Source organism: Typopeltis vanoorti, chromosome 22 (genome assembly GCF_054136105.1).
Source record: "Typopeltis vanoorti isolate ZY-2024b chromosome 22, IOZ_Tvanoo_1.0, whole genome shotgun sequence".
Taxonomy (NCBI): Eukaryota; Metazoa; Arthropoda; class Arachnida; order Uropygi; family Thelyphonidae; genus Typopeltis; species Typopeltis vanoorti.
The window spans coordinates 52,675,340-52,691,226 of NC_143570.1; the positions used below are offsets into that span (position 1 = coordinate 52,675,340).

A 15,887-nucleotide genomic window follows, 5' to 3' on the forward strand; every position below is an offset into this window, starting at 1 on the left:
TATAATGATGTTACCAGTGAGTTAGACAAGGGGAATAGATTACACCATGATACTTTTGGATTTTGCTAAGACTTTTGACAGAATGCAACATGGAATACTGTGTCATAAATTGGAGAATATAGGATTGGATTATAACAGTCAATCAAGGATTAGTCCTTGGTCGACTGTTATTCAATCTGTACACTAATGACATTGGGAAGGTCGGCATGTGACATATAGCTATTTGCTGATGATGCAAAGGTAATTAGGATAATCAGGAGTGGGAGTGCTGCTGATATGCAGTACTTGCAGAATGATTTGAACAGGCTGGAATTGTGGGCATGTGAAAATGACTGATTTCAATGTTAATAAATGTAAAGTCATGCATTTTGGTTGATTAGACATCCAATGTTTTATTATATTGGTGGGATTATGCTAAAGAAACTGATCAGGCTAAGGATCTTGGAGTTCAAGGATCATATAGCAAAAAAAGTAAATACAACTCAGAGAATAATGGCAATGCTGAAAGGAACCTTCACATGTAAAGATAAGGAAGCCATTTTGCCTATTTATAAGGCCTTGGTAACACCTCACTTGGACTATTGCATGCATGTTTGGTCTCCTGGTTTCCATGGTGATTCTGATACAGTGGAGAGAATGCAAAGGAGAGGATCAAAAATGATATCAGGATTCTAGAACACAGATTATGAAGACAGATTGAGAATTTGTAAGCTGCAGATACTAGCAAATAGGAGAAAGAGCGGATGATGTGATTGTGACTTACAAACTTCTGAAAGGGTTATACAGAATTTCAGTACATGGAATTTTTCATTTTTTGGAGAGTGGTGAAAGGGTGCGAAGGCATCCATGAAAGTTGAGAATGAATGCTCTCAAGAAGGGGGGGATTAGGGCTAGATTTTTCTCTCATAGATTAGTATGTGATTGGAGTGGGTTGCTGTTGGAAGTTGTTTGTGCAAATGGTGTGAATGAATTCAGTAACAGGTATATGACAGCTAGTGCGAATAGTATGGCCTCCCTCGATGAGTTCCTGACTCCCTGGAGGTCTCTTAATAGTAATAATATGCACTGTAGTCATTGGCTAAAAAAAGTGTTCGAAGGTTCCTAAGCTCAGTTTGTTTTGCTTCGTGGTCCAGATACATTTTTGGTGCATCTTAACAGCCAACATCCTAAAATAAATTTCACCATAGAAAAAGAAAGTAACGTAGTCTTTCCCCCCCCCCCCCCCCATTGGGAGACTATTGTCACTAGTGACATGACTTCCCAATGGCTCATTATCCTTCTGTATTTAAAAATTTAATTTGAAATAAATGTAATTAAAAATTCTCTGAATTTTTGGCATTGGTGCTGTCTCTACCAAAGACTGTATCTCAGAAATATGAGGTATCTTGAACCATGTTTATTGGGACCTTTTTTTGTTAGTTTTGAGGTGTATGATATTCTTTTGAAGTTTCATTGTAATGTGGAATCACTCTCTAACCCATCCCATCTTCCCTTTTTTGTTCAGCTTATTGGCCTGTCACAAGTTTATAAGAAGCCAGGTTACTTGGCTTCTTATAAACCTGCTTACTGCATTTGATAGGGCAGTTAATCCTATCTGCATTATCTGGTACTACCTGTAAATTTGCAGGGATAAAAAAAGCATGTGTTTTTGTGAGGCCACCTCTATTGGACTGGTTCATTCACCTTTAGTTGAGAAGCCCTGATGAAGGTTCTTTGTGTCCTAGATTCAGACCAAGGACTTTTTATCTGAAGGGCATTGTTGATATCATCTGGGCTACAGAGGCATCACTTGTATTTGTGTACATATTTAATGTATTTGATGTATGTAATAAAAAAAATTATTATTTTTTATAAATATTTGTTTTTGTTTATTGATAATTTAATTTTCTTGATTCAAGGAGAGTGAATGCTTGTTTTGTTTTTAATCCTAGTTGAGTGCTAATAATACATTTCCTGAACCAGATATGAACCTGATTTTGATTATGGCAAATATGTTCCAGAATTGATATTGAAAAATCATTAAAAATTATAGTCAAGGAAGAGAATATACAGTTCATAAAGTCAAGTAGAAGGTAAACTCACAGCTTATCTTTGCACAGTCACTGACTTATTATGAGGAAAGTATTGAAATGAAATAATTTTCTTAGACTATCAGAGTATCTGATCCATTTCTGATAAGTATTTATTATTATTATTATTACTTGACAATTCAAAGGATTATAGACATTAGTCTAGAAGAATAAAATATTCGTATTTCTTTAGCAATCCAGATGAATGGCAGTGCAGAGAAAAGTTTCTGATAGTGATAGATCATTATGGTATTATGCATGATAATGCATGAAAAGAAATGATTTTGATTTGACTTTAATGGAGAATGTGTGCATTTCAAAGAAATTTGTTTTTGGTTGGATGAAGCTTTGATGAGAAATCTTGCATGAGCAAAGTGCTTTTTATGTTATGTACATATGTGCTTGTCATAAAGAATATATTTTACCTACACCTTTATTTCTACATTTTCTATTAGTTTAGTGCTTATGTTGTCTGTTTTATTACCATTTACCATTTTTATCACTAAGACTTTTTAGTAATAAAATAACTCATGGCTGTTTTAGGTTCATTATTTGTTATATTAGTATACTAAATATCACTCTCTGATCTTTTCCCATGCTTCGTTCCTCCCCTACAATAAAAAGCATAGTAAAAAGATAAATAAGAACACAGGGAAATAAAAACTTGGTGAAAATATTGTAGGAAGTTTTTTCATTTGATTATAAAGTAAATTAAAGATGCCAAGAAATTATATTCTTTATCCAAATGTCAAGAAAATTAGTTTGCTTAATAATGTGTTAAACTTTTCACTACTTGTATATGGGAAATATGTGACTTCTGCATTACTTCAAACTTGATATCTCTTCTAGGTTTGGCTCCTACTGATGAGACCTCAATAAAGGTCAAAACTGGCCGGTATGGATAGTGGCCCTTCCCACAATGCATAGCATTGTATGCATGCAAAATATGTCCTTTGTATTATAAGATACTTTTAATATGAAGTCATTAGCCTCTATATACAAGCAGCCTAGTCATGAATAACTCAAAGGCAAACTTTGTTTACTTACACTTAGATAAAGCATTAACCAAAAATACAATTTCTTGGCATCTTTAATTTAAGTGAAAATGTAAATAAGAATAGAATGTTATTTGCTTATCTTTGGTAATGATAATTGTTGTAATGATCTTTATTTTTTATTTTAGCCTGTAGGGCTGATTGTCATTGAACAGTGTCGAGTCCAGCAGGAAAACTACACTGAACTACCTTTTGCATTTTCTATCAGTAAGTTCATTTTTTTTTTGAAATATATTTTGCATAATTTTATATAAGGATCATTCTCTGTGAAACAGTTGATGAAACAGAAGAAAAAATTGTTTATAATGGCTGGTTGTTAATCGTAAGTTTCAAAGATTGGGAAGGAGGGTGGTAGGGAATAAATACTAGAATTTAATCTGTATTGATTAATTATTTTAAAAAAAGTTATTTTTTTACTGTTGTTGTTTAAAATCATTCGAATTTCAAACATTGTGAGACCTTGGTGAATAAGTGTATAAACAGTGAGGAATTGGCAGAAGTTCACAGCTCAAGGCATTTGTATGGAAAATTTTGAAGCCTGCATGCTGCAGGATTTGTCAAGTGGAAGATTGGAATGTACTGTTGTGAAAGTACAAAGCCCTGGGGCACCATGACATTGATAGGGAAATCTGAAGAGAAGAAGCTGTCCACTATAACATCACGGGATAGCTATGTTCACTGCCCAATAAGATAGCAAACCTTTCCATAGTGCATGCTCAGAGGGGTTATGCAGGCCTGGAGATCCACTTTGGATTGGGAATAGCGGAATCCATACTCACTCACTGACTTAACACTATTGCCAACCACATTAGTACACAATTTCCACAGGTAACTACCTCATTCTCTCTCTCTCTTCCTGCCATGTACTCAAAAAAATTCTTCAGTGTCAATCCTGTAAAACCCCTTTAATAACTTGTATGTTATCATGTGTTCCTCTTTTTCACCTATCAGCTAATTCTTGAAGCTAAAAGACCTTCAGTGTATTCTCATAGGAAACATTCCATAGACCTGCCACAATCTTGTCACCTATCTCTGGATCCTCTCCACCACTATTTTATCTCCACAAAATCCAAGTGACCAGATCACCATGCAGTAATCCAGATGTGGCTTTATTAAAACCTTATAAAGGGGAACAATAATCTCCCTATCCCTGTCTATCAGTGTGTCAGTTGATGTGTTGTTTTGGTTACTTTTGAAATATTTCCTTTAAATTTTAACTCTCTATTCACAATCATCCCCAAGTCCTAGTCTCATCAGTGTCTTGCAATTCATTTCTATCAATATAGTGTACATTTGGTGATCTTTTCTTCCTATAGTGAATCTTAAGAGCCCTGCATTTAGCCAGGTTAAACTGGAGCCATTTACTTTTGCTCATTCATTTCCACTTCATTGATGTTCCTAATACTGAGGTTTACATTAAACAGTTTGGTAAGAGGAGCTGATAATTCTCGTGCATATTATTGTAATACACAGGCTGATATGGTATCTATAGCTATGTTTGCATTAAAGTTCTGCAATATCCTAGCATATCCAGTTCTTAAACCTTTCTCCCATCAGTCAGCATCATATCTGGCATTGCAATATCACTACCTAGATAGTACATCCTTGCAAAGTGATCACTCAGTAACTCAATTATTTGGTTTGCTTCTGTTATTTCCCTACCATCAGCACTTTTTAAAGTCACCCCACTATAGTAATTTATCCTTTTACTTGCCACATAACAAAAAAAACTCTAGGATTTCTTTTGGCCTCACCAACTAGCTTCCTATCATAATTAGCGTTGACCTTCCTTACCATATAGAACACCCTTGTTGTCTGTACATTGTGCTTCTCATGGGCATTCTGGTCAAAAAATGATGGTACAACATGACAAAATTTCATGCCGACTGGGGCATCGCCCGGTTAAACAAGGCCCCCGTTGTTTTCGTCAGGGAACCAGGGCGAATAGCGAAAAGTCAGCTACTGGAACAAATCTGAAAACACACCCCAACTCAACATCACCAGAGTTAAAGATCGGTACTATCAACATAAGAAGCCTGAATGGCAAAGAAATGAAGCTAGCTGAGGAATTAGATAAAAGTACCAGATTGACATAATAGGGGTGACTGAAACAAAAAAGACAAAAACTGGTGAGATCTTTTTGAGCAATAAATACAAAATGTTATATTCAGGCAATGACAATCAAGGAAAAGAAGGAGTAGCCATAGTATTCAACACAAAATACGAGGCTAATCTTCTTAAATGGCAGTCAGTCTCAAGTAGAGTAATGTGGGCAAATATGAGAATGGGGAACTGGACAATGAGACTTATTTGTGCTTATGGTCCCACAGAAGGTTCTACTATGGTAGAAGTGGAGGAATTTTTTGAGGCTTTAGAAAAAGCAACTGACACAATGAAAAAGGAAAAGTTGGTCCTTGTTGGGGATCTAAATAGCAGAGTAGGAAATGATTGTGAGACATACAAAAATATTTTGGGAAAATTTGGAGAAAAGAGCAAAGCTAATAATAATGACAAATATCTGTTGGATTTCTGCTCAGGACATGGACTGATTATTACTATCACCATGTTCCAACATAAAAATGTGCACAAATTCACATGGAGAGAAAAGTTAAGGAATAAGAAAAGTCTCATTGACTATGTTATTGTTGATAGTGATGTTTTCTCCCTGGTGCAGGACACCAGAGTGTACAGAGGATTTGAAATTGGAAGCGATCACTATTTAGTCTTGAGCAGGATAAAATTAAATTTCATATTGAAAAGAATAACATGTAAGAAAGTTTTAAAGCGAATAAAAGTATTATATATCAAGCAATACTTAGTCTTTATTTGAGTTGTAAGTTAGCAATTAGAATAGAAGGAAGTACAGGAAGATGGTTTAATGTTAAATCTGTTGTGAGACAAGGATGTACATTATCCCCTCTGTTATTCATTATCTATATGGATCACATTATGAAGGAAAGTGGTATTAAACATGATATCAAAATTGGAGATGTTAATGTCAGCTCTTTGCTTTATGCGGACGATGTTATACTTCTAAATAAATCTGCTACAAGTCTGCAAGATTCTCTGACTAAATTGAATAACTGTTGTAATAGATATGGTATGAAGGTCAGCAATAAAAAGACAAAGACAATGAAAATAGGCAGAATCATTGAAAATGTCAACTGTGTTGTGAATGGAGAACCTGTGGAACAAGTAAAACATTTCAGCTACTTAGGCACGATTTTTATTGAAGATGGTAAATTAAATATAGAAATAGACAACAGAATCAGCAAAGCTGGTATGGTGGGAAGTCAATTGAATAAATTCATATGGAATAAGAGAGAAATTAGTCGGAACACTAAATTAGCTTTATACAAGATAGTGGTGTTCAAACCAGTTTTAACTTATGGATCTGAGAGCTAAAACACTTGACCAAAGACTAGAGACCGCAGATATGAGAGTCCTGAGAAAGATTATAGGCGTGAACAGATGGCATCAATGGCAATATCATATTAAAAATGAGGATATTAGGAAAGAACTTGACATTGTCAGCATCCAGGAATGAGTTAGCAGAGCTAATCTCAGGTGGTATGGTCACTTAAACAGAATGGGCAAAGAAAGATTAGCAAAACAAGTGTTCTCTGCCAGGTTGGCAGCAAAACGACCCAGAGGAAGACCAAGATATAGGTGGATTGATATGGTAGAAAGTGCCTTGGACGATAGAAATATAAGACCTGATAATGTTGGAGTCTTGAGAAGTAACAGACTGATTTGGAGGAAAATTGTAGATAGGAAGTTAGTAATGATGTAATTTTTTCATGTAGTACTATCATATCCTGTACACCCCTTGAGGGTACATGGCAGGAATTTGATGATGATTCTGAAACTCCTGCTTAATGATGCTGTTCATCCATCTGATTCCTACATGATTTATCCTCTTTACTTTGGGTATACACTGCTTAGAAAGAAGTCAGTGGACAACCCCATGGGCAAGGTGCATCATGCCATGCAAAAATTACATGTTTGTAGCCAGTATAAATTGGAGGAATATGAATCTCCCAAGTCATTGCAACTATGTCTAGGTGAAATGGCTGTGAGAAGGGAACTGACCGAGTTTGAAAGAGGTGTTGTGATAGAATTCTATGTTACAGGCCTTTCTTTTCAGCAAATTGTTGACAAATTGAGCCATTCTAGTTCAACCATCAGTAATACCATACTGAGATGGAAGCACAGGGAGTCAACTGCATTGGAAGACCCACCAGACTCACTGAATGTGACTGCAGGGTGCTGTGAAGGATAATATGTAAAAACTGCCATTCGTCAGCTGACACGCTGAATGCAGAGTTCCTGGCATCAACTGGAACATGAATCTGCACAAAAACATTCAGGATTGAGGTGCACAACATGGGTTTCATAGTAGGACTGCAAATGCAGGAGATACATTACCTGAAGTGACATGCAGTGTCATCTTTTGTGGTGCAAAGAACTTGTGGAACATGGAAGCTTGGAAAGCTGTGTTATGGAGTGATGAATCATACTACACCCCTCTACTGAGCAGATGGATGTGTGTGGCAGATGCCTAGTAAACATCTCTTATCACAGTGTATAACTCCAACTATGAATCTGGTGGTGGTATGATGGTATGGGCCTGGTTTGCCTCGGATCTCTCTCTCTTTGTGGTGTCATGAACATTGAACTCCGAGAGGTATCTGAACATTCTGGACAATGCTGTGCTCCCTACGTTGTGGCATTTCTATGGAACTGACCATTGTCTCTTTCAGCACCACACTTGACTGGCCTCCAAAGAGCCCTGATCTCAGTCTGTTGAGCATATGTGGGATGAACTGGTGCATCGGGTGGGGTCAAGAAATGTATGCCCTACAACAGCCCAGGATTTCATAACATTCCTACAGGAAAAATAGTTCAAAATTTCCATTGATTGTTATTGTATGCTTATGGTAAGTATGCCCCATAGTATTGTCGCAGTCAAGAAATATCTTATGAAAGTGGGTCCCATGGCTTATGTTCCTTACACTATGGTGTTCATTGACATCTTTTCAAGCAATGTGCATTCTGATACTGCTTTCTTCAAACATCTCTTGTTCATCTGCTATGCACTTCTCCCTCAAAATTCTTATGCTCTGGCACTGCTGAAAGCTGACTCCTCAGCTTGTCATAATCACCTGCTTTATATTTCTGCGTAAACCTTTTCTTGACAGAAAATTCTGAATGCCTGGCAATCTCCTATTTGAAGACCACACAATTGCTTTCTTCAAGCAGAGGGTGCATATCCAGATTGGTTACTGTTCAGTTCTCTGAAGCTATGACCAGATCCAGCACTCTAGAACCTTGTGTTTCCATTACCTACTTTTCAGGTAATTATTTCTTAGTAGCTATATAAATTCTATTTCCTTCCCTCACTGTGACCATTCCTCCTACCAATCTGTGTCCCCATAGTTGAAATCCCCCATAATAATTACCTGAACTCCTTGTGCTAATTTCCAATACAAGCCATTTACATTCTCCCTTATATTCCCCTAGGATTATAGCAGCAACCAGTTATATTTCATCCTCTTGGCCTCTGACTCACACCAGGTGGCTTCAAGTGAACTGTCCTCTGCATTTCCTGGTATACCTCTCCCTCTCTCTCTCTCTCTCTGTTTTCAGTTTTTCTGCTATCTTTAGCAATCCCCTCCCATCCTGTTTTCTGTCTTCTCTTGAAAAAACTATATCATTGGCATTCTATCCCTGTTACTGTATCATCCTCAGCCAACCAAGTCTCACTAATGTCTATTACTTTTGGCCAACTTAGGGTAACCAGTGCCCAAAACTGGTTACCCTAAGTAACCAGTTTTGGTTACTTTGGGTAACCCTTATTATAACTCTTTGCCCTTATTTCATAATACAGTAATGCCCTGCTTTATGATGATCTGCTCATAAAATGCTTTTCAATTATACCTATTTTTATAATGCTGCGTTTGTTCATATGATTGTTTTGGCAACATAACACTCCCACAGTTTGCACTTTTGCATGAACTGTTTGTTTATGTCATTGCTCATTATATATAAGCTGTAAGTAACTATTATTTTATTTTATTGTTATTACATATTTTATGTATTGCTATAACATCCATGTTCACAGTGGGATTTGAATTTACAATTGTTGCCAATACATGAAGCATCAGGATCAATAACGAAGAGTGTTTGGTATTATTTAGTTGACCAAAAGAAAATAAATTACTAAGACTAGGTGACAAAGGAGGATATTTTTTGCACACACAGAATGTCATGAAGCATAGTGTTTCCGGGAAGAGGAGCGAGAGAAAGAAAGAAAGAACAGGCTGGGAGAGGGATATTGCTGATGAAAGTAGATGAACTGCAACCAGCAAACAGTAGTAGAAGGTGAGCATTAAATTATTGTTGTCGGTGCATATGAGGCTGTCTGGTGTTTGAGAAAGTCAACGGAACAAAGTATATAGTTGGTCTCTGTTACAGGTTATGGAAATGTTAAGAAGATGAAGATGGCATACATTGGTAAATTAGTAAGCACAGAGCAAGAAATTATTTTGGAGCATTTCAACTATGGGAATATAGATTAGAAGGGGGGGGGGGAACAGCACAAAGAAAGGAAATGGAATATATACAGGTACTGAGAGATATATAGCATGTGTTTGGAGTGAGGGTGAGTTTGGAAAGTGGTGATAAATTCATTAATTCACCACTATATTTGTAATCAAAAATCAGGCAACCTAAGCTTGCAGATAGCAAGATAAGACCTTTTGCCAGTTACAAAACTTTTGCAAACTGTGTCATAAGCAGTCTACAAGGATTTGAGAAATACTTCCTAAAAACAGTTCAGTCCTCTAATTAAAAAAAAAAGTAAGAAAAAAATTTTTAAATCAAATTTCAGCAACCTTGAATGTTAATTTTAAAACATGGTATAGCTTTAATTAAAACTTATTTATTCTTATTAAATCTCATTATTTCTTGCTTCGTAATGTTATTTCATTGTCATATCATTTGGAAAAGTTTTTCAAGGAGGTACAACACAGAGAAAGGTGTGTTGTTTCACCCCCCCATTTAAAAAACAAATCACTTTTAAAATTTTAACCCTGATCTACGAAACTATTCTGATAAGAATCTGTACTTTCCTAGTATGATATTTTCTTCAGAGATGATGCTTGCAACTTAGAGGTATGGTATTGCTGTCTGGCTTTTCATCATTCACAATTATGATATATAATTTTGACATAACCTTCAATAATCTACATATATACAGGTAATCCTCATATAATGCGGATGTTACGTTCCACAGAAATTCTGCTTTATATAAATCGCGTTATGCAAGACTCTGATCACATAGAAAAAGTAGGGTTATGTTCTGAAATCGTTTTATTAAATTAGATAAACAGTGACATATCCAAAAAAAAAAAAAATGTTTATTTAATTCAGGTATTTCATGTAAGTTAAGAAAACATATAAACTAAGAAACAAAATGCATAGTATAAAATTATAAAAAAAATTATAAATTGTACGTAAACTTCATTGCCCATAATGCATAAATGTTTTAGGCAAAATAAAATAAAGCGCATAATTTAATCATCATCACTGTCTTCAAAATGAACATTTCGTAGATGTTCTTTATTTACGGGTGGCTGGACGTCGTCATCACTTGAAATCTCTTGGACATCATTTGTATAATTCTCATTGGCTGGTTTAGTTATCAAAAAGGCAGTAATAAGACCTTTGCTTACCACTATGTTGCAATTTTTTAAGTTCATAATATGGAACTAAACAAATATCCAATTGTCTTGTGAATTTTCTGGAGGGCTCCATTGAGGGATCATTATCCATAAAATAACTTCCTAACTTTCTTGCCAAGTCCAATCCTTCTGCTACTTTCTTTAAACTGAATTCTTTAATGGATTCATCACAATCAGAATCTTCGGCAGAACTTTCCCCTCCATTTGGTTCGACGTCATCTATTAATTGTACCAGTTCCTCCTAATTTAAATCTATTTCTCCATCAATTAATTCGCTAATTTCGTTTTTAACAATATCGCAAAAGCCCTCTATGTGGCCATTACTATAAAAATAAAATTTTTACATTAAAATGCATTACATATTGTATTTAACTTACCAGAAAATAAAGTGCTCAGCTTGAGATTAACACACTTATGATTTTTAATGCGCTTTCCTGGCAGAAAATGAAGACAACTTTCAACAATAAACACTTTATACAGTAAACAATTGACAAACATGCGTGCTAAAGGGTATTTCCCCTAATATAAATTCGCTATTTATAACTACATGGGCAATACGGGCAGACACAAATTTAACAAAGATAAAATTTGATTTTTAAATTATGCGGTGAAAAATATATGAAAAGATAAAGTGTTACTACAATTTGTAGACCATGTTATATCGAAACTGTGTTGTATAAGTACCGCATTATGCGAGGGTTACCTGTAGTTTTATCTTTTCTTATACAGCCATTGTTATCATTTTAAATTATTGTAACTTAATTATTAAAAAATTAAAAGATGACAGATATTTAACACTTTTCAGTGTTTGGCACCATAGGCAGTTTGCATACTGTTGGAAGTTATTTCCCACTTGGTTAGACCTATAATAAATTTAGTTTAATCCTTTATCCAAGTGTAAGCAAACAAAGTTTGCACCTGAAGTATCTTCAGGACTGAGACAACTCGTGGTAAAGGTGGACCAAGCTCTCATCACTCCTTAGTATCTCTCATAATGCAAAGCACATCTGCTTGCAGACATGTATAATGCTATGCATTAAGGGAAGGGCCACTACCCAGACCGGTTTCGACCTTTATTGAGGTCTCGTCAGTGGGAGCCAGACCCAGAGATGGTGATACTAAGGTAGAAGCAATGGAGAAGTCATATTTACATATATGAGACTCCTTTTGGCACTTGTATAGGTAAATATGACTTCTATCAACATTGAAAGTGACCATTGCATGGTACACAGTAAAATCCAAATAAACTGCCAAAAAGAAAGAAGAAAAATGTTTGCAGATCAAAGCAAAACATAGATGTACACAAACTCAACATTAAAAAAAGATATATTCCAACACGAACTAAATAATAGATTTAAACATCTTATTATAGATGACAATGCTGATCTATCAGAAAGTAATGACATCATTACCCAAAACCTTTTACAATGCTCAGTTGAAATGGCTGGTACCACAGAACAGAAACAAGACAAAATTTTTGAAGAAACAAAACAGCTTATGAAGAAACGAAGAGAAATGAAACAATCAGTTAACATACAGAATAAAATATAATATACTGAATTCTGCAAAACAATTCAGAAAACATATCACAGAAGAAATAAGAAAATTCAATTGCAAATTCGTACAACAAACAATTGTACATCAACTGCTGTTCATGAACAGCAATAAACAGATGGTTGCAGTCAAACTACAAGATGGGACCATCACCAGATATAAATATTCTATAGCAAAAAGAGTTGAAGAATTTACTCAATATTATATCAGGATGATGAATTAAATGAAAAGAAGACAACTACGAAACAGCTGGAGAAATAATCTACAAACTCTTAGCAAAACTATTTACTTTATGCATGAGGGAAAACGATGTACCAAGAACATCGAAGAAGGCTACCCTAATTCTGATACATAAAAAAGATAAGGTAGAAGACGTGATGAATTAGCGACCTATCAGTGGTCTACAAAGTGTTTTTACAACACTTTGTAGACCACTAACTCGTAGGCTTTGTGCGACTCTAGACTTAGCACAACCAAAAGAACAGGCAGGCTTTCGAAGGGGGCTTTAGTGCAATGGAACGTATTCAAGTTGTACAACAGATTATTGAACTGTGTAATGAATATCGATTACCACTATGTCTTTTTTTTTTATTGAATTGGTAATTGTGCAATACTTAAATCATTACGAAACCAACAAGTGGAGGAGCCATACATCTGGACCATCAAATCAGCATACACCAATGCCACAGCAGCAATTCATTTCAGTGGAAACATCTCTGATGTGGAAATGCAGAGAGGTATAAGAAAGGGTGTAAGACAAACAAAGATTAATAACAGCAGAAATGAAGTTTATGAGAAAAACTGCAAAGTATACCTCTATTTGATCACAAAAGAAACAAAGAAATTATGAAAGAATTAAAACAAGAACCAGTAATAGAAAAAATTAAAAAAATATAAACATAAATGGATGGAACACATTCAAAGAATGAAAATAGAAAGATTACCAAAACAAGCCTTAAAGTACAAACCATTAGGAAACCAGGACGACCTCTTAAACGATTCAACGATGACTTCTAAAGCCAGAACAGGCCACGCTAGGCCTAAATCCTTGATATGCATGATGATGATGATGATGATAAGACAATGTAACACAATATCTCCAAAATTATTCACATGCTGTGAATAATTTTGGAGAGAAGAATTCACAGCATGCCAAGAAGAAATATTCAAACTTTTTGATTGGGAAGGGAGAGGTCTGAAGATAAATGGAAGATATTTAAGCCATTTATGCTTTGCAGATGACATAGTTATCTTTACTTCAACTGCGCGTGAATTACAGACTAGCATCCATGAACTCCAAATTGCTAGCAAAACAGCTGACCTAAAGAAGCTTTATGTCCAACCAGAAATAATAAAAATCAATAATGAGGAAATCAAACAAGTACAGTCGGGTCTCCTTTTATGCGGTAAATAAGTTCCACAGAAATCTGCACAAAAAAAGACATAACTTACGTTGAAAAATTAGGGATGCATTCCATTATTTTCTAAAAATTCATAAAACCCATGCAATGAATTAAAATAAACCTAAAATCTCATAAAAAAGTTTATAAAAATTCATGAAAATAAGAATGCCTAAGTTTGTTTTAAAGCTTTATTCATTTAATTTTATGGAGAAGCATAATTTTTTTTTTTTCATCATCAGATTTATTGTCGCTATTAGACAATATTCGGCAACGTTTGCGAGCTGTGCAAAATCACTTTCATCACCAGAAGAGAGTCAGTTCATCAGATCTGTATGGTAAAGGCAATGGTTCTTCACAAACAGAATTAGCTTCACTCTCATCCTGTCCTGATTTTTTTATTCTGACAATGTAATCAGTGATTAAACTTTGCGATGATGATTTTACTCATTTTTTATACAGCTCGCGATATCCAGATATACAGTTCTTCAGTCAGGTTGCAATTTAAAGGCTTGTTTAGAATTTGTGTCATGAACAAAAAAATGATTTTCAGATTTATTTCACAGTTCAAGACCTCCTTGAATTATATTTGCAGTGAGGAGGGACAGGTTTTTCTTCCGTTTCACTATTGTTTTCTAGATCTTCGACGATATCTATAGTTAATCGATATCCAGTAATATCATCGTTGCTTTAGGCATTATCCACAAGCAATTTGTCTACATTATTCTGGCTAAATGTATCAAAGTTAGAGGTGCATGAGAATGAGGTTGAAGAGCTGTTGAATAACTTGGATAAGAATTTGCCAATTTGGACAGATGGAAGATCAACATGTATACTAAAGGAATGTTCAGCTGAATTGGCTAGGCCTTTCACATGTTTGTATAACTTGAGTCTCAGCTCAGGAATTATATCACAGGAATGGAAGCAATGTATGATAGTTTTGCTATACAAGGGTGGTGCAAAAACTGATGTGGCTAACTACTGACCTGCCACTATCTCTGTTGTGGTAGTAAAGATCTTAAAGAAGCTGGTAAGAACATGCATACAAACATGGATAGACAGGCAAGTTGTACTCTGCAAGGAACAGCCTGGGTTTGCTAAAGGAAGGTCGTGTTTTAACAGTTGGCTCATATTTTAAAACAATGCTATGGTCGGATTGGATTAAGGGAATTCATACACTATAATAATGTTGGATTTTGCTAAGGTATTTGATAGGATATCACATCAAAGGCTATTGCATAAACTGGAGAATATGTGATTGAAATATAAGCTCTTGACTTGGATAAGTGAATGGTTGAAAGACAGATGTCAAAAAGCATACCAGTGGGTATCAAATGCCCACTGGTATACAGTGGGTATCAACATACCATGCTGAAGGTGACCAGTGGTATACCTCAGGGTTCAGTCATTGGACCATTGTTGTTCAATCTATACATTAATGACCATTAAATATCCAGAACTTACAGAGTGATTTGAATAGGCTGGAAATTTGGACAAATGAAAATTAATGTCAGTTTAATGGTGTTGTAAGTGTAAAGTTTTGCAACTTGACAATATCTTCACACTGGTTGAGATAAGAGTATACACAGTATTTGAAATAGGAAATGATCACCATTTATTTTTGAGCAGGATAAAATTGAACATCATATTGAAAAGAACTGTGTAAGAAAATATATTACTTCTAAAATTTGGTGCATTCAAAATGTATATTATCTCTTTCTGGATAAATGTTGAATTGCTAATGCCCATTTCATCACTGTTATCACTCATTAAATTACAGGGCTAAGATAATAAGTTCAAAACTCAGTGATACTCCTAAACACAATAAGCTTGCTGTTATATTATATGAAGTGTGTAAGAAAGTTTTGTCAAGTTGAGCAGCTTTCAGAGGCAAAGACGTATTATTCAAGAAAAAAATTAAAGGATTTGAAAACAAGAACCTAATCCTAGAGATTCAGTAGCCAATTCCAAAGCAAATGTTGATTGATTCAGCTCAACTTGACAAAACTTTCTTACACACTTCATATAATATAACAGCAAGCTTATTGTGTTTAGGAGTATCAT

The 15,887-nt window shown here is 35.1% G+C and overlaps 1 protein-coding gene across 2 annotated transcripts in view; it reads left to right on the forward strand.

Moving 5' to 3' along the window:
• Positions 1 to 15,887, forward strand: part of LOC150094421 (pleckstrin homology domain-containing family J member 1-like) — a 137,841-nt gene that overhangs the window by 33,264 nt on the left and 88,690 nt on the right. For both annotated transcript variants that reach the window (XM_090412248.1, XM_090412249.1), the window contains exon 3: positions 3,253 to 3,331. In XM_090412248.1, coding sequence (XP_090268374.1) covers positions 3,253 to 3,331 — 79 coding nt within the window. The remainder of the gene's footprint in view (positions 1 to 3,252; positions 3,332 to 15,887) is intronic.